Raw genomic sequence first — 27,888 nt, 5'->3', positions numbered from 1 at the left:
GGGATCGGACAGTCAGAATCGAGCTCTGCTCTGCGGCCAGCAGCCCGGAGGGTGGGAGTGGTCAACGGCCAGTCACCTGTCCTCTCTCACCGAAAAGAAACTTTGGCTTTTGAAGCGTAGGATACGGGTGGGGGAAGGGCAGTGAGTAGACCGTAGACCAGCGCCACCTTCCCAGAGTCTTTCCCTCCAGAGTCGCGACTGGGGTCTGGGGCGGGGTCTAGGCCCGCGGTCCTGCCCAGCGGGCGGGCTCGCTCCAGCTTTTGCCCCAAACTGCTGCTGCAGGGCCAATCCGGCCTCCGGGGCTCACCCGGGCCGCCTTTCCGGGCCCGCGGCTTCCTCCAGCCCGCCCCGCCCCTCGGACTCTCCGCCGCCCCCGGCCCTCATTCGGGCCGGGCCTCGCGGCGGCTGCGGCGACTCAGCTGCGCTCCGCCGCGTCCCCGAGTCCCGGGAGTCGGCGCAGCGCGGTGAGTGCTTGCGTGGCGCGGCACGCAGCGGCGCGGAGCGGAGCGGGGTGGGGCGGCCTTTGTCTGCTGCGGGGCCAGGGCCGCGCGGCCTGTGGCAGGGTGGCTGGAGCGCGGCCGGCGCCCCCTCCCCCGCAGCGCCCTGCACCCCAGCGCTCCCGGGCCCCTCCTGCTCGGCACTTGTGAGCGCGCGGAAGCCGTGCCGCCGATCGGGCCCTGGCGCTCGGAGTCAGCTGCGGGCTCCAGGACGCACCGCACCCCTAACCTGGCTTTCCCTTCCCTGGGGCCGAGAGCCGGCTGGGGCACTGTCCGGCCCTGGTAGAGCCGCTGTGGGAGGCTGCGTGGGTGTCTGTGATGACTGAAGCCCTGGGTGTGGAGCTGGGATGGGGGCAGATCTTGTCATTGTTGGCGGTTCTGGAAGCTTAACGAAGCGGCTGTCCGGGGCTGGGAGGGAAGCAATCTCTGGGGCCCTGCCGAGGCAAACTCTCTGCCTGCCATCTCTGAGGAGGGGGAGCCGCGGAGAAGAGGAGCGCGGGTGTTAGGCGGGTCCACCGTGTTTGACCCTGAAGAATGAAGGAGTGGATCATTGAGGGACTTCCACTGGCTGCAGTAGGAATGAGAACAGATTCGGGGAAGGACTGGTAGGGGCAGCTTAAGAGGACCAAGAATATTAGGTGGTGATGCGAGAACGGGATGGGGCAGTTTGGGCTTGGAAAGTCCTAGAGAGATTGGGGTGAGGTAGGATGGAGAGGAGTTGGGGAAGACAGTGGAGGGAAGGTAGGGGTGCAGGGTGGACACACTAGAGCAGAGGGGGTTGAATCTCAGTGCCCCAGGGGCCCTCCATTGCTAAGGTTTACTCACCAGTTGGCCGATTTGGGGAGCCTAAGGCAGTGAACTGGCAGAAAAGGGGATTTATTTCTAAGCCAAACCTGCCTAATGAGAAATGTGTGATGGATGACTCAGACATGGGATCTATCATTGAGGGAAAACATTAAGCAAATAGTAAAGCAAAGATTTCTGTGTGTACTTGGTGGGGGTGGGGTGTTTGATTTAATTGAGAAAACCTATTTATCCCCTTTAAAGTGATTGTGGATAATCTGTAAATGAGCCTGATCTCTTCATTGAATTAAGGCCCCAAGTCCTTTTCTTATGAGCATGTGTGTAGTAGTTACTTTCTATATTTGAAAGTAAGGAAGCTGTTTGAACTGTAAGAGAGCTCTTTATTTAGTTGAGCCTCCTCTCTAATTCCCTTGGGCCTCCCAGAAATCCCTAGGAAATATGATGCTGGGCAGCAGTTTCCTTGTAGCTTAGGGGCCTGCAAATTGATGGGACATTTCTGAAAGCCAGGGAAATGGAAGTCTGTACTTGAAATTGAATTCTAAACCTGTGGGATGGGTTGGGCGGATCTGAGCAGCAGGCAGAGATGGAGGGCCCTGGGGCTGCTGGGTAGGAAGTGGTGGCTCAGGTTTCCAGTTTGCTTGGGAATGGGAGTATTGTGGATGTATGCATTTCCTTGATTGCTGGAGTTTCCCAGTTTAAGCACTAATCCTTAGTTAACTGTGGGCCATGGGAATCACCCCCCCCCATGTTGGCTGTGCCACAGTCAGCTTAAAGAGTGTCCTGATGTTAATGAAAAATTTCCACGTGATTTTTGGATCAGCCCTGTGAACATCAGTTTTGGCTCTAAGACATATGGCAAGGAGATTCTTAAGGGAGAAAGCTTTTGCTGGTGCAGTAAGTGGCGTCAGCTGCATCATTTGTCCCATGACTGATCTCCAAAGTTCTAAGCGCCCATGGCATCAGTGGGGTCTTCTGTACCCCTGCAGGGAGCTTTCTAATACACTATAGATTCCTGTGCTCTGAGAGATCAGACCATGGAGCTTGTGAGAGGAGAATCCTGAGCTGATGCAGCCTCAGTGTGAGAAGAGGTGTTGGGATTTTGACCCAGTTTTCCTCTTGTCCTTGTCCTTTAGCTCTGTCCCCCCCCATCTGATGAGGCAGGTTGACTGAATGTCCGAGATGCTCAGATACCTGACAGCTGGGTTGGAAGCTTTAATGCTTTTGAGGGGAGTTATAGAAGTGGTGTTCTTTCAGAGTACTCCTTTAGGGAGTCTGTGTCATGATCCTAGTGAGGCTGGCTCTGAACCTTCCTGTGGGAATCCCCCTTCCTTAAATACTGGCCATCTCTGCAGTAGGAAATCTTCATTATTTGGAGTAGGATTTGGATTTGATACTGAAGTGTGCAATACTATTTGGGGTCAGAGATACAGTGTGATCCTAGAGCCATGAGTTATATTCCATACACTGGAAGAGACTGCTAGGAAGTATTGTACAAATGCCCGTTGCCAGATGATTCTTTGTTGGACATACAGGGCTTGGGCCATCTGCAGAAAAATGACCAAATCCAAGCAACCTCTGAGATTATAACTGCATGGGGGCTGCTGAGCTGTGGTTCTGAGTCACAGGGTCAGGGGAGAATTAAGGGAAGGATGACATCACTGTCCATTATACTCTGAGTGGGTAGGACTTTTCATTGCTGTCCTTTTCCCATGTCCCTGGGCAGTAGGGTCAGGGAAGTCCACCAGCTAAAGAGAAGGTTATAGCCAGGGCCTGGGGGTGTGATGGGGTCAGAATGGGGTCAGATGGGGTCAAAATGGATCACGCTTCTGGGGAGGATCACACTTCGGGGGAGGGTGCCACCCTGGTTCAGCCACCCTGTGGTGGAGCATTGGGTTTTCACATTTTGGGGACAGATCTATACAGGGTGTTTAATAGATGTTATCTGGTGTGATTATCATAGAAGTCCTATGAGATGGGGGATCCTTAGCACCATTGCACAGACAAGGAAACCCCAGGCCCAGGGAGGGCAAGTCACGTGCCCAAAGACACACAGTTGGCAAATGGTGGAAGTGATCTATTGTCTGCCTAAAAACTGGCTCTTTCTGACACTCTGAAGGCAGCTGCTAGGTTTTACACTCATTTTGGAGCCTAGCAAACAGGTTAAGTAAGGGTCCCCTAGGGTGGAGAAGACTCATCTGGGGAGCTAGGGAGAAGGACGCCCCAACCTGGAGACCCAGAGACTAGTGTTCCTCACAGTATGGTCAGGGCCATTGCTGCTAGTTCTCACTGTCCCAGAGGCCTGGTGTTTGTCATAGTGGTGCCTCCAGGAGTCCCTCCTACACCATCTGCTTCTGACTTATGCTGCCACCACAGCTGACCCCACCCTCCCTCTCATTCTCTTTGTGATCCAGAGAATAAATGCTCTCTCCACACCCTTAATGTCTTTGGATATCTGTCCTTCCCAGGGGAAATGCTGGAACAGGTGCTTATGGGTAAGACCTGTCCTGGGAGAGCCAGAGGGGTTTGCAGCTTAAGTGGAGAGATGTCAGCAGAGTCGTTCTGACAGACTGAGTCTCTTTCTGGGTAGAATCTGTAAAAATTTGGAGGCAGGGAGGCATTGAGCAGAATGTACCTGGGGAAAATGTGCCCTTCCTTGTGTAGAGTCTGGAAAGGCTTCTGACAGGGGTGGGACTTGGAGGCCTGTTTAGATGGACACCTGGCAGGGCTCTACAGATGCAGGTGCTGAGGCCTGCTGGCATTTGACCTGGGATCTGCCCTCTGGTGTGGTCTCCTGTTCTCTCATCCCTTCTTGTCCCCTCTTGTTGTTCCCCTTGTGGCCATCCTTTCTTCTGGCTGGACCTCCTTTGGTGCTCAGTGTGGCTTTGACTTCTTTCAGGGCTCTGTGCCTTCAGGGGTGTGTGCATCCCTGTGCACATACAGGTCAGCTTCTCAGCCACTGCACAGATCTCTCTTCAAGATGACATCGCACCGGGCATGCCCATAATCCTAGCAGCTGAGGAGGCTAAAGCAGGAGAATTGTGCGTTCAAAGCCAGCCTCAGCAACTTAGTGAGGCCCTCAGCAACTCAGCAAGACCCTATCTCTAAATAAAGTATAGGGGCTGTGGCTTTGGCTCAGTGGTAGAGTGCTTGCCTAGCATGCGTGAGGTACTGGGTTCGATCCTAAGCACCACATTATAAATAAATAAATAAATAAACAAACAAATAAATAAATAAAGGCATTCTGTCCATCTACAACTACAAAAAAAATTAAAAAATTATATAAAGGGCTGGGGATGTGGCTCAGTGGTTAAGTTTCTCTGATTCAATCCCCAGTACCAAGAAAAAAAAAAAAAGATGGCATCACACTGCCTTGTCAAGTGGCTGTTGGTCCCTAGAAGATGAAAACACATTTTGGGACAGCCCCCTGGCCAGAAGGGAGCGATGGAGGCAGACTCTCTGCTGTACATGAGTCTCCCCATGTGCTCAAGCCTGCTGAGGCCTATGGTTTTGTCCCCTCCAGGTTCTGAGCCTTGACCTCGGTGTGGAAAAGATGTTTTAGTGAGGACAGTGTGTTTGGGGAGGCCACTCACTCTGTCCAATGCTTGTTCTGTTCCCTTCTCTTCCTTGTGCTTCCTCCAGGCATGGGGGAAGCAGGTGGAGGATGCCAGGGAGACCTTGGGCTACTCTGCCTGGCAGCCCTGATGACAAGCGGCAGTCCTGACTCACACAGAAATCACTTGGAGAGGAAGACTGGATTGCTCTCTTGGGTGGGATCATGGGACTGGGGCGTGGTGCCCAGTGGACAGCCTTGGACAAAAAAGGCCCACACTGATTCAGATTGTCAGGAAAAGGGAAGGGCAACAGAGGCACTTCCCAGGCAACTCTAGAGACCCCACTTCCTTTTCCCCAGGGCCTCCACCCATTTATGGAGCCCCTAGTGTTTATTAGGTCTGTTTAGATTCTTTTACTCAGTTGAGTCCTATAATTATCCCCTGAGGATAGGGTTTATTATTCCCATTTTACAAGTGAGCAAAATGAGGATCAGCATATTTCCCTTAAGCCACCTGACTTTGGAGGTGGCATTGCGAATTTGAACCTGGCTCTCGGACTCCAAAGTCATCTTCTTAATCAGTAGAGCTCATTTCTTGTGATGTCACCAGCCCAGCTTGTGATTATGATCATAGCAAGGGATGGTGGCTTGAGCTCTTCTTTGATGGTTGAGGGGATGAGGACCCAGAGAGGCCAGGGATTTGTCCTAGGAATGGAACAAGTGATGGTGGCACCTGGTCTGAAATCCATATAAATCGTTGATGTTGTGTTTTCCTTTTTATTTTTTCTTGTTAATTGCAAAAGAATTACATGTTTACTGCCAAAGTAGAAAGGAAATGTAGGCTCACCCTCACTCCCACATTCCAAGGCTGGGTTCATGGTCGGGTTTCTGGATCCTCTTCCTACATACAAACATCTGTCCATCCATTCGCTCTCCATCTGAACACACATGTACTCCTTCAGTGAGCAATGCACCAAGCTAGAATTAAGGACGTGATAGCTAAATAAAGCAGACACGGTTCCTACTCAGGGAGGTACCAGTATGACATGGGGACCACAGACGGAATGCAGTGGATAACAGGGACCTCCTTTGAGTGGCAGACCTCTGCCTTGGCTTTCCTGCCAAGGTAAAGAAGTATTAGCCATGTCAACCAGGATGAAGGATGCATGTTGGCAGAAACCCTGTGAGGTAGGAAAGAGGGTCTTAGGATGTAGGAGCAGGAAGCAGATCCCTGTCCACGCAAGGGCCAGGTAGGGAGAAGTGAGTACTGGGAGGTGGGCAGGGCCAAGCCAGACTAGGCTCTGTAGAGGCTGAGATCTTAGCCCAAATAAAATGAGCAGCCCAGGGATTAACTGTCGAAGGTGGTTACTTGATGCAGTTTATGATTTTATAGCAGTTACTCTGGTTGCTGTGTAAAGCATAGGTCATATAGGTGGGGGAGACAGTGAAGAGGCTTTGTAGTCCATCCAGGAAGAAATGATGGTGACTTGGAATAACCAGGAACAGAAGCAGAGGTGGAGAGAAACAAGATATATCCAAATATATTCAAGGACCTCCTAGCTCAAATGGCCTTTAAAAAAAGAAAATATTGGTACAAGTATTTGTTAAATATTTGTGTAGCCTGCCGTATCAGAGCTTAAATCATGATATTAGGGTTCTGTGTCTCTCTAGTTTTCATCTCTGCCTCTACTTATTTGTTTGGATCTGTTCTTTAAATGTTTGGTACTGAATGGTTACTAACAGCCCCAGACCGTATCTTTCCCAGCAATCAGCAACAAAGAGCCTTTACTTCAGACTCTTGGCTCTTGCAGAAAAGCTCTGGGGAAGTCTCGATTGGGTGCAGCTTGGCTCACAGCCCATTCCTGAACCAATCATCAAGAGGGGGTGGGGCAGGGGTTCTCCACTGAGTCAGATCTGGTCACATGCCCACGCTTGCTGCTGGTTGCAGACTCCCTTTACCTTCCCCCCAGCATCCTAGGGACTGGGTTCCTTGCAGGAAGGTGGACCCCTATTATCCGAAGGAGCTAGTCTGGAAGGAAAGGGGCATACTACGATGAAGAATACAGAGGAAAATAATTAATTGTTAAAGACTAGCTGCTAGAGACACAGATGATCTGCCTGGCAGCTGTTTTGCTTCTTTGTCGAGGAAGTAAGGAGCAGATATTCAGAAGGAATGGGATGCAGGCCAGGTGGGGAGGTGAGAGTCTATTTTAACTGGATTTGTAATCTAGCCCTTGGGATTACCTGTCCCAGTGCTGAGTGAACTTGGAGATAATATCTGTGATAAGCTGTCAGGGATATTTCAGGACAGTCAGTAGAAAGTGGGAGAGGGGGCGGAGGAGTGGTCACTGTTCCTCACCATTCCTGCTTTTTACCATGTACAGAATCAATCAATCCTTCCAGAATCCTTAACTGACCCCTGAGTACTTCCCTTGCCTCATCTTTGACAGCCTCTCCCAGAGCCCTGTCTTCCTAGAATGTGATGTCATGTCCACTAGTTCATGCCTCTGTGACTGTTCCCCTCCACCCTCTGCCAGGCAGCTGAGTGTCCCCCTCTCTGTGCAGTTGTTACTAAGCCTCCCAACTCCAGTGAGTTGCTTTACCCTGTGTGCCCAGACTACCTTGTATAAGCCTAAACCTGTGTCAAAGATCTCATCACAGTTCTTTGTTTCCCAAACCCTTTCCCCTATTATTATTATGAAAATTTGGCATTTTAAATATTTATGCCACTTAGCAGCTTTGTACCCTTGAGCAACTTATTAAATCTCTCCATCCCTGAATTTCCTCATCTGTAAAATGATATAATAATAGTACGTAGCATGAATGAATGAATGCTGGAAGGCTTGAAATGGACAAATAACTAGTTTTAGAGGGAAGAAAACAGATTGCAGGAACAGGAAATTAGTGTGATCTGTGCTTGATTCCTGGCAAAGTTCTGGAACCAGTTATCAAATAAGCCCTTGAGGAAGAGCCCGTCAGGAGGAGCTGGCAGGGCTTTACTATGGTTTTGCAAATGAGCCTTTTTCCTTGTTCTACACCATTTGATTGGTCCCCAGCCAGAAATAGTGAAACCCCTCCTGACAGCCTTGGGGATGAGATGGATAGAGGGCACTGGGTGGCAGCACAGGAGGAAACTTCCTCTGTCTCAATGATGAATTGTGGATGGCCATTAATCTGGGGGCAGATAGTGCTTTGGGCCTTTCCTATTCCTGTCCTTTCCCTGAGGACCTTGATGACATATGACCACAGCATGGAGGAGAGAACAACGTTTCTATATGATATTCTTTTTTTAAAATTTATTCACCAAAAATTATTAAGCATCTTCTATGTACTGGGAACTATCGAAAACAATACTTCAGAAGCTCAAGGCATGGCTACACACACTGTCAGTGCCACTGAATTGTTTCCTTAAACAAGGTTAAAATTGTAAACTTCATGTTACAGGTATCTTACTACATTAAATAAAGAGATCATGGTATGAAGGGATGGACTTGGTTTATCTGGGTAATTGTAATAATAACAAATGGAACATTCTACAAGGCTCCACTCCCTCCCCAATTCCATCAGAGGAGGATAGCAGAGAGGTGAGACAGCAGCAATGAGTGCAGATGACTTCCACTTTGTTTTTTGCTTTTGTGGTACTTGGGATTGAACCTAGGGCCTTGTGTATACTAGGCAAGCTGTCTATTACTGAGCTACATCCCCAGTCCTGCAAATGACTTGTGATCGTAGGCCGTGGATTTTATAGCCTGTTAGTTTGGTAACCCATGTGACATGGCTCCCCGGTGGTGACTTTGTCAAGATCAAATGGTTTAGGTCTATAAGGAAGGAGGCATACTTGTTCCTTATGGTCCAAGGGGTTGAATGTGTGGTTCATGGGATTGAATGAAGTCAGTTGGACCATCGTAGACTATATTAGAAGACACACATTGGCTCAGAATAAGGAAGTGCTTTCCACTAAAGAGAGCTGCCTGAAAGCAAGTGGACTATGCTAGGAGGTAGTTGGCACTTGTCACTAAAGAGAGTGAACAGGTGGTAGGGGTGGGCAGAGAGGGGTCCTCTGCTTTCTGTCTCTGTCTTTCTGAGCCCTTGCTGTGTGTCCAGGAGTCTATGAGATATTTTGGAGTGGAAGCTCATTAGCTTGAGTTCAGTAGGAATGGTTCTTCCCCTAAACATGCTTCACCTCCAGGTTTCCCCATTCTATTCTGTGTACCTGGGACCATTTGTTCTTTTTTTCTTTTTTAATTTTTATTTTTTGGTATTGAGGATTGAACTCAGGGGTACTCAACCACTGAGCCACATTCCCAGCCCTTTCTATATTTTATTTTAGAGATAGGGTCTCGCTAAGTTCCTGAGGCTGGCTTTGAACTCACCATCCTCCTGCCTCTGGGATTACAGGTGTGAGCTGCTGTGCCTGTCTCATTTGTTCTTGACTTCAGACCATTCACCCTTGAAATATCCCCTGAGCTGGGCTAAGTGACTGTGATGAGACAGTCTCCAGTTCATATTTTGAGATACTTATTTTAGATGTGGTTTCCTTTTGTGGCTCTGAGCATGGCAATTTTCATAGCCTGGAGAGAGGGGGAGAAGAGAAGGGGGAAAGTAAGGGAGGGATGGCTCCCTAAATTAGTTAGTTCAGATGCTGTAAGAAAGACCCAAAATAACAGTGACTTATGTTAGAACAGATGCTTATTTCTCACCCATGTGACCGTCTGGGAATATCCAGGACTGATGCCGCAGCCCTGTAGGATCCTTCTGTCTTGCTGTTCTGCAGTGCCCAGAGTGTTGTCTTTGGCAGTGTGGCCCTGGAAGCCCCTGTCTGTGTGCCAGCCAGTAGGAAGCGGGAGGAGAAAGAAGATAAGTTCCTCCTCTTCAAGGGCATGACCAGAAGTTGTACATATCTGCTTCTCTCAGATCCTGTTAGCCAGAAGATGCTCATGTGGCCACATCCGCCTACAAGGGAGGCTGTGATCTGTAGTTTATCTGAGTGGCCCTGTGCCTAAGTAAAATTTCTACAGAAGGGGAAAATGGCTAGAAGGGAACTGCTACTGGTTTCTGCCAGTCACTATGTACATTTTAATGTGATGATGGCAGTTAATAGCTTGAAGTTTAAGGATATAGTACATAAAGGCTTAAAATACTGATGAAGTGCTATCAGCTTCTAGCAAATATTTTCTTTTAGAATGGGAACATGGAGCTCAGACAGGGGAAGGCACCTCATTAAGACTGAAGAGCAAGGCTGAGCATGGTGGGTAGCTCTTGCCTGTAATCCCAGTGGCTCAGGAAGCTGAGGCAGGAGGATTTTGAGTTCAAAGCCAGCCTTAGCAACTTGTAAAAAAAAAAAAAAAGGGCTGGGGTTGTGGCTTAGTGGTTAAGCACACATGGGTTCAATCCTAGTACCCCCCCCCCAAAAAAAAAAAAGATTGAGTAGCAAAATATCAGAGCAGGAATTGGAAACCAAACTTTCTGCTATTTCAAGGAAGTCTGGTTGAGTGGGTGACAGACTGGTCCCTTGAGGTCAGAGAAGGGGTGACTTTGTCTTTCTCCAGCCTTACCTGGGGAGCTACTCATTGTTCTTCAGGAGTCTTGGGGCTATTAGGACCCTGAGGTGCTTTTCAGGGGCCCTCACTATATCTTAAAATGTATCCTGTACTGAACTGTACCAATTTATGTGTATATCCATCTTCCCTGTTGTAGTCTGCTCCTTGAGAATAGACGAACTTGGTCGCCTCTGACCCTACTGTCTCCCCACCCCTCCAGGCACTCAGTGAGTAGTTAAACGAATTTCTGAGTACATGAATGAATCTATGTTGAAGGACTTCTTCACTTGCAGATAATAGAAACTTGACTCAAATGGCCTTAAGGAAAAAAACAAAGATTGGCTCAAGTATTTGGCCGTCTAGGCATGTAGCTTGCTTCAGATATAGCTGGATCTAGGAGTAAGATATTTTCAGAGCTCTGTGTCTCTCTGATCCTTCTCATCATTTTTGTGAGAAATTTGCCCAAGGAGCCCCTGCAGGGATCGGAAGGAGTTGGGGCTTGGGAGATTGAGTGATGCTGGTGGTCATGGAGGGGTTAAGCAGTTCTTATGGGGCATCCCAGGTTCAGGGCATTTTGACCCAGAGCCTAGTGCATCTTGGGTCCTCTCTTGGGAGCGTCCCTGTGGCAACTACTTCTGCTGGGCTCTCTTGGTGCTGTGGAATTCTCAGTTCTCTTTGATTCTGGCTGTCAGGCCCATAAGGGTGGGCTTCCTGGGTCCATAGTCTAGGAAAGGAACCCAAGGAAGCAGGCCAAGTGCCCACCCATGAAAGCCCCTCCTCCTTCCTCTGGAGGAAAGGACAACTTGGCCCTTTGGGGAGTCCTGATCAAGAGAGGTGCTTCCTGTGCTCCCCAAATGCACAGAGTCAGCAGACATGCCCTGGTGACCCTAGGTCAGCAATCACCTTGACCAGTATGGACTACAGGTACGGACTAGCTTGTCATAAGAAGGGTCTTGAGAAGCAGGCAGAGGAATATATGTTTCCTAAGTAGTGAATAGGGAGCCATGGGAGGTTCTTGAGCAGGGGAAGAATGTGAACAGATTCCTGTTTTGAATGCAGCTGAGAGAATGAGTTTGGAGGGGGAAAAAGTGGAGGTGGCAGGCACCCGCAGCAGTGGGGCGGTGGGGGAGGCAGCCCAGGAAGAACAGATAGGCCTTGGTTCTGTCTGGGGGTGAAAGAGAGGAAGGAATCTGGGAGCTCCTTCGTCCTTAGTGCTGGTGCTTCCTGCGGAGTGTGGGTAGGCACTGTGGAGGCAGCTGCTGAGGTTGTCCTGTGGGCTGCGGTGGCCCTTGTAGGGCAGGAAGTGGTGCCTGCCAAGGGTGCCTTTATGAATGGAGCACGGGAGGCTGCTGACTCAGCAGGCAGCAAGGCTTTGAGGCCACCAGATTTTGGACCGGAAGTGTCTGGAAAGGAAGTGGCTGCTCAGGGCTTCCCCACTGTGGGTGGCTGGGGCTGACCAGGATGCACCGGGCTTAGCTGAGGGACTCCCTCAGCGCAGCTGCTGGGGGTGGGGGAAATTTGGCAGGGATTGGAAGGGTTGAGCCTGGGCATCTGTGACTGGAACCGAAGCTTTGGCTCTAGGTGAGGTTTGTTATGTGGACAGGCAGAGAGGTAGCAGGCCTGGCCTCGGCTGTGTTAACTGGCAATTGACACGACATTAACAAATTAATTTATCTGGGCTGGAATTTTTTTTTTCTTCTGCACAAATACAACCAAGTCATGTAGCCTGTCTGCCAGGGTCATTAGGAGATGGGGACCATTTGGATTCTTGCTGATTGGGGTCGGCTGGCATAGGTGGACACTGTTTACGTGGCTTGAGCAATCAAGCCTGTGGGACACAGGGAAGAGGCATGTGCAGCCTGCCTGAATTGGGCACCTTGGGGGAGATCAGACTGGAAGCAGGGCTGTACCCAGGAAGTCTAGGGTCCCCTGGCCTATGCCTGATTTGTGGCCATAGATCCACTTCTCTCTCAGTCCCGACTTCAGCCTTAGATGTCACCTCCACTCCTGGCCTCTTTCATTTCTGATGAGTCTTGGTGACTCAGTACACATGTGCAAATAAGCGTCTGAAGTCTGACACTCACATACTCGGCTACCTCCTAGACCTCCCCACTTGGAGTTTCTGTAAACTCCCACTTGCTTCACATGCCCATCACTGAACCCTTCCACGCTCTTTGCCTCAGTGAATGCCCTCCCAGTCATTGGGGCTCACAGCCAACCAAGGACAGTCTTGCTACTTCCTTTCTTGCTCCCCACATTCTCGACTGCTGTCACTTTTACCCAGACCTGCTTTGTCATTTTGGTCCAGGTCCCCTTGATTATTCTGCAGTACCTGTCAGGTTAAACTTTAGGAAGCTCAGCCCTGACCATGCCATTCCCACTCTTCGAGAACCTTCAGTGGCTCCCAGCTGCCTTCAGGGCAGAGTGCACACCAAGGGCTGATCCCCGAGTCTGGCTGCAGTCTGAGTTCCTACTGTCCCCAGCAGTTCTTGTCTAGAGTCAAGGTGATCTGTGCACAGCCTTGACCCACAGCAGGCTGGCCTTGCGTTCCTTGCTGTCTGGCCACCTTCTCACATTTGGATGCTCACATTATAGGACTGAGAGTGGATGCCAGCTGCCCCTGCCCACCTGTCCTGGTCCAGCCTCCCCACTGACTTCCTCCTGCAGCACCTCACCAGGTTCCCACAGCCAGGAGTCTTGCGGCTGGGGGCAGTTGCAGTGTTCTTCCAAGCCAGTCCTGGGGAGCTGAGAAGAAAGCGCCTGGGTAGGACCTTTGCAGACAAAGACCCCATTTCCTTTTCCTCTTCTCCACAGGCAGGGGCAGGGCAGTCTTCCACCACGGAGAGCCCAGCTGTCGACTGCCTCACGGGAAGATGCTGCACAGACTGGTCAGCCCTGGCATGGGTGTACATGTGGGCACAGCCCTGGGGGTACTGTGCTTCTGCCTCACAGGTGAGGGGAGGGTCAGCCATCATAGTAGTGTGTGTGAGAGTACTCACTCCCATCTGGGCTCCTGCTAAGCTGGTCTGGCAGGGCCACACTCATTTCCACCTCTTGGGATCCAGGAGGCAACCTTCTTTACCTTTCTTAGCATCCACTATCTTGTCTGTAGAATGGGTATGTGAGCACTGTGCACTAATGTAGTGATAGTGGAGTTTCCTGAACACACCGCGTGTTCCCTCCTCAGGTACCTTTGCATGTACCATTTCCTCTGCTTGGAACTTTTTCCCCTAGACACCAGCATGACTCCATCCCTTATTTTATTCAAGTGTTTGCTCAAATGACATCTCTGCAAGGTTTCTCTGGCTACCTTGTGTAAAATAGCATGCCACCCTTTATCCTTCCCCATCCCCTACCTCACTGCATTCTTCCAAGTGTTCACTTCCACCTGACATACTGTACTTGGTTATTGGGAGCTGCTACCCTGCTCAAAGAGCAGGGTATATCTCCAAGGTCAGGATGAGCGTCTAACACATAGTAGGTAATCAGTAACCATAATGAAGGAATAATGTATATCCACACAGTTCTTGGTACATGGTAAAGAAATGTCTGCCTCCGAGGGGAAAGAGTCGTGTGTCTGGCGCCATCTAGTGGTCATAAGGAGGTAATGCATGTCTCTACTGTGGCGGGTCTGATTTCTCAAGACAGGGCTTTGTATGGGTGACTCCCCAGGGGCTGCTCCACATGTCCCTTAGAAGGGATACTCTGGTCCTGCTGGAAGGGGATGAGAACTTGCTCAAATTCTCATGGGTTTCAGTAAGAGATCTGGAGCTAGCTTAAGACCTTTTGAGATCTTCACACACTGCAAAGATTATGTGTGTAATTTACAGTAAAAGTATTAACCATAAAATGCTGTTTTCCTAAACCATCCATGGGTGCTATATTCAGTTAGCTTCATTTCAAGACCGACCTTCACATATCTTGAGTGTGCCTACCCAGAGCCCTTGCCTAATGTAATTGTTACCTAAGGAACGGCAGTGCTAGCCTCCCGGAGAAAGGCAGCAGACCCTGCCCAGTCTTCCAGAGCAGTGGAGGAGAGCTACAGCAGAGGCAGAAGTGCCTGGGTTGGGAGACTTCAGGGGAACTCCAAGGGACAGTGGCAGGAATGGGAGAGAGGATCCTGTCCCTGTCTGGGAGATCTGGACATGTCCTGGGGCCTGCTCTAGGGCTGGAGTTGACCTATGCTTCCAGGATTCAGGCTCCTGTCTTCCCTCACCCCAACCCATCAGCACACTCATTATTCTCCCTCCTGAATCAACTTTGAATCTGGCCACTTTTCTCCATCTATTTCTACTCTCCAAAGCCAAGTCACCACCACTTCTTATAAGGACCACTGATGTCACCCCTAACTGCTTTTCCTCCTGCCCTTCTACCATCTAGTCTCCCTCTGCAGTGGAGCCAGAGTGAATTTTAAGCATTATGCCTGATTAACACCCCCAACCCCATGACTTCCCATTACAGATAAAAAACAAGAATCAAGCAAACAAACAAAAGCCCCTAATTTCCTTATCTGGTCTCTCAAAATTCTCTGAATATGGTTCAGACAGGCCCTCTCCCATCAGGGTACCTTCTGGATGGTTTCATTCTGGGTCCTGCCTCAGAGCCTTCCCACCTGCTGTTCTACCTGGGACACTCTTACACCGGCTTTCTATCTCAGCTGAATATGGACTCTTTCAAGAGCTTGTGATTTACCACCACCATATTTAAAGGCATGGCTATTCTTTTTTTCTTGCATAAAAGCTAATGATATTTATTTAGGAAGAGAAGAAAAGAAAAAGCACTTGTCATCCTCTTATCCAGAGAAAATCGCTATTAGCATCTTGGTGAATGCCATGTTAGGTTCCACTTCCAGGTTTGTAAAAGTAGAATGTGCTTAGAAAAAATGCAACTAGCCCAGCAGATATAAAGTGCCTGCCAGTGGTGCATGCCTGTAACCCAGTGACTTCATGGGCTGAGGCAGGAAGATCCTGAGTTCAAGGCCAGCCTGGGCAACTTAGCAAAACTCTGTATCAAAATAAAATATGAATAGGGCTGGGAATGGAGCTCATGGTAGAGCACCCCTGTCCCTGGTTTCAATCCACAATACTGCATACAAACATTTAACACAGTACCCTCCAGATTTTGTAAAAAGCTACTTTCTTTCCATTCTAGGGGTAAAACCTAGGGGTACTTTATCACTGAGTTACATTGTTATTTTATTTTGAGACAAATAAATTGCTGAGGCTGGTCTTGAACTTGTGATCCTTCTGCTTCAGCCTCCCTAGTCACTGGGATTAAAGGTATGCATCACTGTGCCTGGCTACCACCTTGCTTTCTAATCCATCCTCTGCTTCTTTCTTTCTTTCATACCCTAATCACAGGCCTGTGAGCATTTGTATGCTACTTTGTCCCTCTCTCCCATTAAGATATACGCTCTGCAGAATGTAACCTTGGTCTCATTCTCTGTTGCTTTCCTAACTCATGCTTGGCACAGAGTAGGTGCTCATCATATTCTTTTTGACTGAATAAAGAACAAAGGCAATGAACTTACTTTGGGTCTCAGACCTAAAAGGCAGGGTGAACAGAGCCTAGGGATAGCTGAGGAGAGAAGGAGGATCGGGGAGGCCCCTCCTCACCACCCACCCCATAACCCTTCCCCCAGAAGCCATGGCAATCCAGGTTCCTGAAGACCCGGTGGTGGCCCTAGTGGGCACTGATGCCACCCTGCCCTGCTCCTACTCGCCTGAGGCAGGCTTTAGCCTGGCACAGCTCAACCTCATCTGGCAACTGATGAACACCAAACAGCTGGTGCATAGCTTTGCTGAGGGCGGGGACCAGGGCAGTGCTCTTCCTAGACCTGAGGCTGCAGGGTGTGTGTGTGGCTGACGAGGGCAGTTTCACCTGCTTAGTGGGCATCCAGGACTTTGGCAGCGCTGCTGTCAGCCTGCAGGAGTGGGTTGCCATCCTCTGCCTCACCACTGATCCCAGGACCCTAGCCCCACTGCTGACCCCTGTGCTCACAGCCACACATGCCCTTGCCCTGCTCTGCATCCCCCTACCCTTATTGTGTCCTTGACTCCCTGCTCTCTGCCATTCTCCAGCCCCCTATTCAAAACCCAGCATGACCCTGGAGCCCAGCAAGGACCTGTGGCCTGGATCCATGGTGACCATCACTTGCTCCAGCCACTGGGGCTATCCCAAGGTCAAGGTGTTCTGGCAGGATGGGCAGGATACATCCTTGACTGGCAATGTGACCATGTCGCAGATGGCCAATGAGCAGGGCTTGTTCGATGTGCACAGCATGCTGAGGGTGGCGCTGGGTGCTGATGGCACCTACAGCTGCCTGGTGTGCAGCCCCGTGCTGCAGCAGGACACACACAGCTCTGTCACCATCACATCTCACAGCAGCCCCACAGGTTTTTTTGTTTAAATATTTCTCTGAGGGAGGGAGCTTCTGGTTCTTTCTACAGGGGCTGGGAGGATCTAAATCTGTCTTCTATTACAATCTCCCAGAACAACGAGATGTCTGACCATGATGAGGAGAAAGCTGAGGGGACCCCAGGTGATGGCATGGTATCAGTGTTTGTAGGCTTTCTTGACTCTAAGGCTTTTCAAACTTCAGGGTAGGATAGAGATGCATCTAGTCAGCAGAGAACCTTGGTATAGGAAGGGGAGCAGTCCTGTTCAGGAGGGGAAATTGCTGGCTGGAACCCCTGAGAATCACTCAGCCCCAGTCCTGGACCCCTGGGATGGATCTTGTCAGTCCAAGGCCAACCTGTTGTTTCCTCTCAGACTAGGGGGACTCCATATCCGAAAATCCTGTTTTGGGGTCTAAAGAGAAAATAGGAAGATGGAACAGGGACTGGGGTTTGATGGTGGAGGAGGCTGTGGGGGGTATAGAGTCCCTGCCCGTCCTCACTGCCTACCCCTCCGGTCTTATCCTCAGGAGCTGTGGAGGTCCAGGTCCCTGAAGACCCGGTGGTGGCCCTGGTGGGCACTGATGCCACCCTGCACTGCTCCTTCTCACCTGAGCCTGGCTTCAGCCTGGCCCAGCTCAACCTCATCTGGCAGCTGACGGACACCAAACAGCTGGTGCATAGCTTTGCTGAGGGCCGGGACTACGGCAGTGCCTATGCCAACCGTACCATGCTCTTCCCAGACCTGCTGGCACAGGGCAACGCGTCCCTGAGGCTGCAGGGCGTGCGTGTGGCTGATGAAGGCAGCTTCACCTGCTTCGTGAGCATTCGGGACTTTGGCAGCGCTGCTGTCAGCCTGCAGGTGGCAGGTGAGCACCAGGAGTGGGGTGCCATCCTTTGACCCACTGCCCCACCACTGATCCCAGGACCCTAGCCCCACTGCTGACCCATGTGCTCACAGCCACACGTACTCTGCTCTGCATCCCCCTACCCTTATTGTGTCCTTGATTCACTGCTCTCTGCCACTCTCCAGCCCCCTATTCAAAACCCAGCATGACCCTGGAGCCCAGCAAGGACCTGCGGCCTGGGGACATGGTGACCATCACTTGCTTCAGTCACCGGGGCTACCCTGAAGCCGAGGTGATCTGGCAGGATGGGCAGGGTACACCCTTGACTGGCAACGTGACCACGTCGCAGATGGCCAACGAACAGGGCTTGTTCGACGTGCGCAGCGTGCTGAGGGTGGTGCTGGGCGCTGATGGCACCTACAGCTGCCTGGTGCGCAACCCCGTGCTGCAGCAGGACGCACATGGCTCTGTCACCATCACAGGTGAGGGGGCAAGATCAGTTGGGGAAGGACAGAGGGAGCAACTGCCTTTTTTTTAAGTAGAATCTCAAGATGGTCAGAAAATTTTTTAAAAAATCACTCAGATTTTGGGTGTCTCAAAATCTCCCAAACAAGAAATCCTTAAGAGACTTGCTTTAATGAGCTGATAAGAATCATTTATAATAATTTCTCTCTTAAGCATACTTGAGATGGTGCTTATGCTTCTTACACACAGGAAAAGTGCCTGCCTGGAATCTGGAGGAGTGGGTAGGAATTTTGGGGCAGCCACAAGGCACACCCAGGGACTTAGTCAGGGTGCTTTCCTATAGGAACTTTTCTGGGTGATGTGAAGGCATTGCTGAGTCCATGGGCACCATTTGATTCTAAAGCTCTGGGAGACAGAGGGGCCTCCTCGGGTGGTCAGCCCCCTCACCTGGGTCAAGGTCAGCCCTTCTCCCTGCAGACTGGAGCTCCCTAAAGGCACTGGTTGGATTGGCCAGGGCTGTCTCTGCTGCCCCCATGTGGTCAAGATGCCCACTAGACCCAACCTGCCTGTTGGGTGATCCCTTAATCTGTTTTTTAGGTCCCAGTTAGTCCAGGTGCAAACCCCTTGCATCTGGAGGTGCAAAGAGGGCTCAGATCCACCTTCAGGCCAAGGGAGGCAATCACCATCTGTGATTGGTCCTGAGAAGTCTCCGTCCAGTCCTTTCATAGCCTGTTTACTTAAGTCTGACTTCTCAGTTCCACAATCTGGGCCATCTGAGCTTTCCCAGGGACCTCCCACATCCCTGAGGTCAGGACAGCAGGTCCTGTGTATCTGCTTCTCTTTTTTTCTTTTCATGACTTCTGCTTGACCTTCCCAGCCCACCCAGCTTCTTATCTCCACTGGTCTCCTGTGTTTGCATAAACCTCAGGGCTCACTAACTTATTCCTGTTTTGCTTCTCCCCCTGGAATGTGCTGGGCCTTCCGTGGCCTTCACTTTTTTTTTTTTTTTTTTTTTTTGGCATAGGGGATTGAACCCAGAGGTGCTTAACCACTTAGCCACATCCCCAGCCCTTTTTAATATTTTTATTTAGAGACAGGATTTTGCTGAGTATTTCAGGGCCTTGCTAAGTTACTGAGGCTGGCTTTGAACTCACAATCCTCCTGCCTCATCCTTCCCAGCTTCTGGGATTGCAGAGCTGCTGCACCCGGCCATGTGTCCTTTGCTTCTGAGGAATCCAGAGCCAATGCCCACCCTGCTAGTCTTCTAGGGGGTAGGCTTATTCTTCTGTTTCCCTTAGGCTGGCAGAAAGGAAATGCCTAACTTCCCACTGCCCAGCCCCTCCCTAAGCCTGAGACCATCCTCTCCTTGGAGGCCCCAGCAGGTGCCTTGTGAGAGAGTCACTGTCTGTGTCCTAGGATGTTCTGAGCTATCTTGACCTTTCAGAGAACAGCATATGATCTGGAAGGGGAAAACAGTGTGTTCACAATAAAGACCAAAAAATGTAAGATAGAGTGAGGTGGACAGAGAACATGAAGCTCTCATTGGGGAGGAGGGAGGAATTTGAGATCATTTGCATGCTGGGTGCTGCTGTGTGCAGAAAGGGCTTTTGAGTTATAAATATGATTTCAGGAAGAGCATTTACTCCATTCTGTATTTTACACTTTAGTAGCTAAGATTTAAAGGGGTTCATTTAGGCTAGTGTTGCCAAATATGTTCCACAAATGAGGAAGCCGAGGTCCAGAGAGAAGAGGGTACTTCTCCAGGACCACAGACCAGGACTGTGGCTCTGAATCTTTTGGAAGTCAGGCACCTCTTTAAAAATTGAGTAAATGATAATTGTGATAGTTTGCATATAATTCAGAAGGTTCATGGCCCCTCTAAACTTGTCAGCAGGGGGGTCTGTGAATCTTGGCTCTCGAACTCTGCAGCAAGCTGATGAACCAGGATCCGAATCCAGCTTTGGCCTCCCAGCCTAATTTTCCCTCCTCCCTGCCAGCCAACCTCCTGGTTTTGTTAGAGCAGGTCTGGCCTACTTTGGAGCCCTTGGCCTGCATTTTGTTCGGGCAGCTTTGTGCTTTGTAAAACATTCTGGGATTCAGACTCTCAGTCCTCCAGCTGGTCTCTCCCACACCTGATGGGGGTTAGCGATGTTGAGTGTGCCATGCCAAGCCTCTCCACGGAGAGGACTTTCTGGACCAGGATCTGGACATGGGGCCTGAAGAGGAGAGTCTGGGCCCCAGCTGGCTCTGTCCTTTACTAGGTGAATGAGGACGAGTCTGATCTGTGTTCCAGGGACCACCATTAGCTTATAGGTGAATGTAGAAAGAGACACTCCCTTTGAGGATTTCTGAAGCTCTGTCCCCTCCTTTGCTGCTGAAGCCCCATCCTGGGATTTCCAGATATATTTTCCTTTTGGGGGGGCAGTCCTAGGGATTGAACCCAAGGGTATTCTACCATTGAGCTACATCCCAGCCTTTTAAAATTTTTTATTTTGAGTCAGGGTCAGGCTAAGTTGCTGAGCCTGGCCTTAAACTTGATATCCTCCTGCCTCAGCCTCCTGAGTCACTGGAATTTCTGGAGTGTGCCACTGTACCCAACCAGAGTTTTTTGTTTGTTTGTTTTTAATGTGTACTCCTTGGACTGGCCCTCCTGGCTAGCCATGTCAGCTCCTGCTGACCTGGGTGTTGGGCTCCTTGGCTTACAATGTCCAGAGCAGCAGTTTTGCCAGCCACGCCTTCTGAAAGTAACATCTGCTGCAAGCAGATGCAGTGGGAACTTCCATGAGCTTTTTTACTGCTTATGGTGCATCTGTCCGGGTGCCTCTGCAGCTGAACTGTTAAGGACCCTGCTGGCTAAACTGCTGGTGGCTTCTGTAGAAGCTGCTGGTCCCGTGCTGCTGATGCCATGGCCATGTGTCTGCAGAGAGTGAGGAAGGGAGCACTGTTTTTGTTAGATTTTTTTTCCCCAAGACTCTGCCCAGGACCCATAAAGGGACCTGGCTGGGGGATGGTGAGGGTGATAGGCTCATGGAGGACTGTGCTCAAAACAGCTTCTGATCCTAACCTGGCTTGAGGTATGAAATTCCTTCTCTTTTGACACAAGATATCTAACAGGAGGTGGCTGCCTCAGTGTTTCACGTGACTGTTCCCCTGGCAGGGCTCCCTCAGACCTGCATGAATCCTTGAGGAAACTCAACCCTCTCTCCAGGGCCCTCATCTGGCACAGAACTAAGAATACATTTTCTGAAAAGAACCAGAGAGTAGTAAACGCTTTATGGGTCACATACGCTCTCTGCCTCTGCTTCTTTTTCCTTCTGTTCTTCCTTCTCCTTCCTTTTTTTTTTTTTTTTTGTAACACTTTACAAATGTAAGAATGAGTAGTAGTAGCAGCTCAGGGGCTGTAGTAAAACAGGCCACAAGCCAGATTTGGCCCACAGGCTGTAGTACTGACTCCTGATTCATAGGATGGAGATATTGCCAGGTGGGGCCGAAGTGGTCAGGAGGCCTCCCTGGGGCATGACTCAAGCTAGGTGGAGAGTTTGGGAGCACTCTTTGGAAAGGGAAACTGGCAATGGTGTGGAGGCTGGAAGGAGCCAGGTGTCTCTGCAGAAGGTGGTTAGGATGCCAGTTTGGCTGGAGTCGAAGTTCCTGCAGTGAAACTAGAAGGAGAGGCTGGGAGAGGGTAAGCAGCAGCCAGATCATAGAGATCCCTGAATCATCCGGAGAAAAATTGAAGCATTATTCTAAAATCAGTAGGGACCCTTAGAAGGCTCTTAAACATTATTCAAGTGTAGATTTCCAGGTGGAGGCCTGTCTTCGACAGCTGTAGCCCTGTCAGGGTTTGGCAGGTGATTGGAGAAGAGGTAGCAGGAACTGAAGTGAGCTTTATTCATGGGTTGAGGGTAGGGAGGGTGGGAGCTGCTGTTCGCACCTTGGAGTTAGGGGGTGCTGTCCTCAGGGGTGTGGGGCCAGGGATAACAGTTTCCTTCTCCCCTCTTCCCTCTCAGGACAACCCATGACATTCCCCCCTGAGGCCCTGTGGGTGACTGTGGGGCTCTCTGTCTGTCTTGTTGCACTGCTGGTGGCCCTGGCCTTTGTGTGCTGGAGAAAGATCAAACAGAGCTGTGAGGAGGAGAATGCAAGTGAGTGAGGGGGTGCGTGTGTGTACACACATGCGGGTCTTGGGATATGTTGCTGTCTTGATCCATTTTGTACTCTTATAACAGTATCAGGGACCAGGTAAGGTAAAGAGCAGAAGTGTATCAGCTCATGATTCTGGAGGATGGGAAGTCCAATATCAAGGTGCTAGTCTTGTTGTGTTGTTACTTGGCAGAAGGTAAGAGGGGACAGCATCAATCCAACTCATGATTATACATCATGGGGTAAGCATGTGTCTTCCTTGGTGTGCAAAACCTTAAGCTGCTGCTGTTGTGGGCTGAGGGTCAATACGAGTTGACTTTGGGGATTGGTAGCTGGGCGAGTGGCCATTGGTGGGTGGTACATGGGCAAACAGACAGAGGCATGAGCCTAGGTGTCAGCAAGGAGAATGGGGAAGAAATGGGCCAGGTGCAGGTAGGTGGGTGCCTGTGCTACGGATGTCTGGGTGGGCTAGTGGAGGCCTGGTGGGTAGACAGAGCTGGGTGCTCATGTTGGAGGGTGGCGGTTGACTGGGTTGGTGAGTGAGTGGGCAGGTAAGTGTGTGGGGTGGATGGTCTGGCGGAGGAGTCAGTGAATGGGCCTTGGCTAGGTGAGTGGTGGGCTGCAGGCTGGGAGCTTGTTCACACTGTCCCAGGATCAGCTCTGCTCTAATCTCAAGCCCCAACCCTGTGCCTGGCTTTTGGATTGTAGGTGATGTCCCAGGTGGGACAGTGCAGGAATGAAAGTGGGGCTGAGAAAGTATTTTGTTTACTCTGAGTTCTTGTCTTCCAGGAGCTGAGGACCAGGATGGGGATGGGGAAGGATCCAAGACAGGTGAGTCTGAGCTTGGAGCTGGTCCTCTTGCTTGGGGGAACACAAGGGAAGGAGAGCAAACTTGGGGAGCTGAAGGGGCCAGATTTGCTTTGAGGTTTGAGTGAAGTGCATCCCTTGACTGAGGTCTCCCATCCCAGAGTCGACTCTTTGCTCAGAGCTAGCTCTTTTGAACCCTTCCCTCAAACTGCTCCCTTTCTCCTGCCTACCTTGGCCCAGATGCCAGAGTTGATGTCACCTGATGAACCCTGCACTGTTCATTTTGGGGGCTTCTAAAGGGTGGGAGCATGGCCTCAGGAGACAGGGCAGACTGGGCTGTGTCCTCCAAACAGTAGCCTTCAGTAAGCCACTGTGCCTCTCTGGCCTCAGTGTAAAATGAGTTTCCTCTTGTGTAAATGGACATAGCAACAGGTCTTTAGGTTTTCTGGGTTGGTTTAAATGGGATAACACATATGGAAGAAAATGTAGTACATACCTGGTGCCTAGTAAGTGCTTAATACAGTGGAGTCCTATTGCCATTAGGCAAAGAGCTGTGTAGCTTTGGGTGAGGTACTTTGCTCCTCCAGGCTTTAGTTCCCCATCTATAAAATATCAACCTAGTCCTTCCCTGATGGCACCAGTGCTCTTTTGAAGCTTTCTCTAGTGACTTCATAGGAAAGTGCTTTTCAAAGGACACGGAGCTGGAAAACCTGGAGACCTGCTTGGGGCGGGTGCTGAGGCCCTGGTGCCCCACAGCCACTGGAGGCCTCACTTCCAGGAGCACCCGGGCTAAGGGTGGCAGGTTCTCGCTGAGCTGTTTGGAATGGTTCCAGTTGACACCACTTCCCTGCCCACCCCCACACAAGGAAGGGCAGAAGATTGACACCTGGGGACTGCTATAAATTATGCCAATTAATTCTCCACGTGTTGGTGCCCATGTGGCAGGCGTGGAGACAGCCCTGGGAGCAGGCCTCATTTTTCATGCTCAGAGGCAGATGTCATTGGCAGAGGGAGGGAGTGGGGAAAACAGGTGGGGCGGAGAGTTGGGCAGCCTCCGTTGCATATGATCCCGGGCTCCCCTGGGGACATCTGCAAATACACCAGCCTCCTTTTGCTCCTCACCGCACTGTCTGTACAGTGAGCTCAGTGCAGTTCCACTTCTCCAGCAGAGCAAGGTGTTTGTCCCCAGTCTATAGATACAGAAAACTGACAGAAAGGGGAGGGATAAGACACAGAATAGAACTAGGACTTATGGACTGAGGGTTAAGATGGCTCCCTAGGGCTCCTCCCTGGTGCAGTGATGGTGTCCCCATCCTGCCCACCTCTTCCTCCTGCCCCTTCCTCTAGTCTTTCCCTTTCTCATTTCTCCTGCTTCTCCCTCTCCCCCATTTTCCATGGTTTCTCCCTCAACGTAGCCTCCTCCTCTTTTTTTTTTTTTTTTTTTTGCAGCCCTACGACCTCTGAAACAATCTGAGAGCAAAGAAGGTAAAGATCTATGGTGCTGAGCCTGCCTGTCTGTGCATTCACGCATCTGCATAAAGGAGGGTGGGTGGTCATCACCCTTCACTGGTGACCTGAGGCTTCCCCAGAAAGCAACCTTCCCCTGGTGAGATGGCAGAGGGCTGAGTAACCCAAGTCCTAGGTGCTGATAGGAACCATGTGACAGAGGCTCATCCAGGCCAGGTATTTCTTTCTCTCTCGTAATAGTCTGAGCATAATTAATCATAAAGCAGCTGATGGGCTGGGCCAGTTCCCACTTTCCAGGATTCTGTCCTCTTCAGCTTGAAGCTTCCATCCCTAGGTCCACAGGCCACTCCAGCTCCACACCCCATCCAAAGGCAAGAGGGGAAAAGGAGGGAAGGAAGTGTGTCTTTCTAGGGCGTGGCTAGAAATAGCTCCCTTTGCTTCTGCTTGCATCCCATTGGGCAGGACATAGTCATGTGATCCGTAACTCAGGTGAGAATGGAAATAAAGTTCCCAGCCAGGCATACACATTCCTGGTGTATAGCACTTGGTTAGTCAATATCAATTGTTGTTAAACATATTATTGTAACCTTAGTGGTTATCTTAGGGAATGTAGGGAATAAGTTGTCTCCCTCCTTGTTGTTTGGAACCAAATGAGCATAGAAGACTTGAGCAGATGGGGATGAGGGTGCCCGCCTGGTGCCTGAAGACAGCTGCAGGGAATGTGGCCCTGTGGGTGAAGCAGTGGGCTTCCTGATCCCGCCTCGCAGGGAGGCAGCCTGCCTGCCCTCCCCAGGTGTCTGGCCAAACTGGATAAGCACAGAACAGTGCCCGGATGGGAGAACTACTTTCCCTGGGGACACACAGAGAGGGAGGGGCAGGGTGACCCATGCCCCTGAGGTTTTCTTCAAAACACTCTGCTCAGGCCAAGATGTGGACAGAGGCCAAGTGGGAGTTGTTGCTCCACAGGGAGGTCAGAAGCCAGAGTGGAGGAGGTTCTTCTCAGCTATGTTCTTAGGAGCATCCATGTGGGATGGGGAAATTGGGGAGGGGCTTCCTGCTGGAGGAGGGGGAATCGAGCCAGGCCTTGGAGGGCAGGGCAGGGGGCCCCTCAGGAGGGAGCTGTGCCGGGTGAGTGGGCTGGTGGGGATTGAGAGGTGGTCTCCCTCAGGGCCCTTCCTCGTCATGCCTACTACCCAACTCCTGTGTCCATGTGTGGGCCTCTAGCACAGAAGGCTGTCAGCCTTAATGTCCCCCCCCCTTTTTTTTTTCCTTCATGAAATACAGATGATGGACAAGAAATAGCCTGATCAGGAGCTGCTGCCCCTGCCTGGGGGCTCCCACCCTCTGGCTGCATTGGGGCCTCCGTGTGAGTCTTCCCCCAACAGATGAGTCCTGCTCTGACAGGTTTGCCTGTTCCAAAGGATCGGTACACAGACTACCCTGCAGCCTTATTTCTCTCATGGACACAATTCCCAAGTCATCCTGCTGCCTTAGAACTCCAGCAACACAACACCAAATCTTCTTGCTGCTTTTTCTAATGGACACAATACACAGACCACCCCATGTCCTTAATCCCTCCAAAGCCACATGGGCCATCCGGCTGCCATTTTTCTCCAAAGGACACAATATTCAGACTAACTTCATGCCTTATTTCTCCAAAGGCACACTACACAGTCACCCATCTTGTTTCCCCATGGCTCTGATACACTAGTTACCATTTCTTAGCGCTTTTCCCATCCTGTGTGTAATCATATCTTCTTGAGTCTTGAAACTCTTTCCTGCCTCCTTTTGCTCTGGCCCTGGCCTTGGCCTTTTCCCACCCCCACTGAGACTGGGCATACTCCTGGCCACACACACAGGTGTGCAGAGGCCTGCAGCAGCACGTGCTGGACCACGTGTCATTTCCCTACCCACCTGGTCTTCCCTGTGCCGCCCTGGGCTGTGCCCTCTCCTCTGCCAGCCTTCTGGTAGGAAGCTGGCATCGGTCACACTGGTTCTCTGGGGGTCTGTAGAGGGCTCCCTGGGGGTCAGCTTTTATTCCTCTGCTTTTTCCGCCTTTGAGGTTTTGTTCCTTTTATTTACCCTGTAAATTAATGTTCGTTGAGCAACCATAGGGATCAGCACTGTGTTGGATGCTGAGGGCCCTGTGTGGGAGGCTGAGTCTCTCCTGCAGGATGTCTTCCTCCTGCTGGGAAACAGCTCACTGTGCTGTGGCCTGCTACTCCTGCCCTGCTCCCTGCTGCGCCCTCTGTGCCCACAGCTTCTGAGATACCTCACCCCCATCCCATCCGTGTCCCTCACCCAGAGCCTGGAATGGGACAGAACCCTGGAGAGAGAGACGCCCCCTTGCCACACTGGAGAAGCTGGTGGTTTTGGAGGGTCTTCCCAGGTGCAAGCTGCAGGCAGGAGGCTAAGGCCTCTGGACCTTGGGTAACAGCCTCACAGTTAAAGTGGGACACCTCTCCTCACTGACTGGAGCCCAGGGAATGAAGGGACTGCTTCCTCATCACGGTGCTATTCTGAAGCCAGTGCAGACACCTCCTGGCTCGTCTCTGGCCAGCCCCTGGCCTGCAGTAGAGTAGAGCTTCACATGTTCTGGTCCTCCTGATACCATCTCTCCCTACCTTGGGAATGGAAGATGCGAGGATTTCTAATTTAAATGTGGGACTCTGTAAACTGGGGGTGTACTTTGGGAAAAATAAATGCCTTGGTCAAAAGCCTTTCCTTTGTGATGTGTCTGGATGCTGTGGCAAGGGCCTCAGGTCTCAGCAGGAAGGAGCCCTCCTGGACGTTTCAGGCTAGAGTCGGGTCTCCGTGGCCCTGTAACCCCGTCAGTTTTCTGGCCTAGTTTCCTTCTTGAAAAAGTGAAGTTGACCCACCAGGAGGCCAGGCTCTTTGTGAGGGACTCATCCCACTTATGGAAGTGTCACCAATTTTTCTGCCTCAGAAAAGTAATCCTAGGCTTATTTAGGGCCTCTGCTAAAGTCCCCATTTTACAGATGGGGGAGCTGGGGCCCAGGAAGATGCTGACACCAGGAAAAGCTATTGTCTACATGATATTTTTTTTTTTTTTAATATACAAAGGATTGAACCCAGGGGTACTGACCCACATCCCCAGCCCTTTTTAATTTTTTATTTTGAGATAGGGTCTCACTAAATTGCTGAGGCTGGCTTTGAACCCATGATCCTGCCTCAGCATCCTGAGCTGCTGGGATTACAGACATGCACCACTGTACCCAGCCCCAGGCCCTACTCCTGCCCTGTGATGCTGAGCTGGACACTGACCTTTTCTGGGCCTTGGTTTTCTTGGATGAAAAATCTACTAAAGTTTTAATCATCGTCCACGCAGGAAATCTAAGAGGAGGGGTGAATGTG

At 50.7% G+C, this 27,888-nt stretch overlaps 1 protein-coding gene across 1 annotated transcript; it reads left to right on the top strand.

Annotated features, from left to right (window-relative positions):
• The first annotated feature begins 331 nt into the window (after positions 1-331).
• On the top strand, positions 332-27,233 carry Cd276 (CD276 molecule). Its single transcript, XM_005342942.5, is given in 11 exon segments — positions 332-464; positions 13,206-13,343; positions 16,033-16,213; positions 16,215-16,339; positions 16,472-16,786; positions 17,317-17,655; positions 17,820-18,116; positions 22,107-22,241; positions 23,029-23,070; positions 24,496-24,531; positions 25,798-27,233. Coding segments are annotated over 10 exon segments (1,572 nt in total). The 5' UTR covers positions 332-464; positions 13,206-13,264; the 3' UTR covers positions 25,821-27,233.
• The last annotated feature ends 655 nt before the right edge of the window (positions 27,234-27,888 follow it).

This window comes from Ictidomys tridecemlineatus, chromosome 5, assembly GCF_052094955.1.
Source record: "Ictidomys tridecemlineatus isolate mIctTri1 chromosome 5, mIctTri1.hap1, whole genome shotgun sequence".
Classification (NCBI taxonomy): domain Eukaryota; kingdom Metazoa; phylum Chordata; class Mammalia; order Rodentia; family Sciuridae; genus Ictidomys; species Ictidomys tridecemlineatus.
Note: the sequence above shows the minus strand (reverse complement) of the source record. Positions and strands in the feature narration are given on the sequence as shown.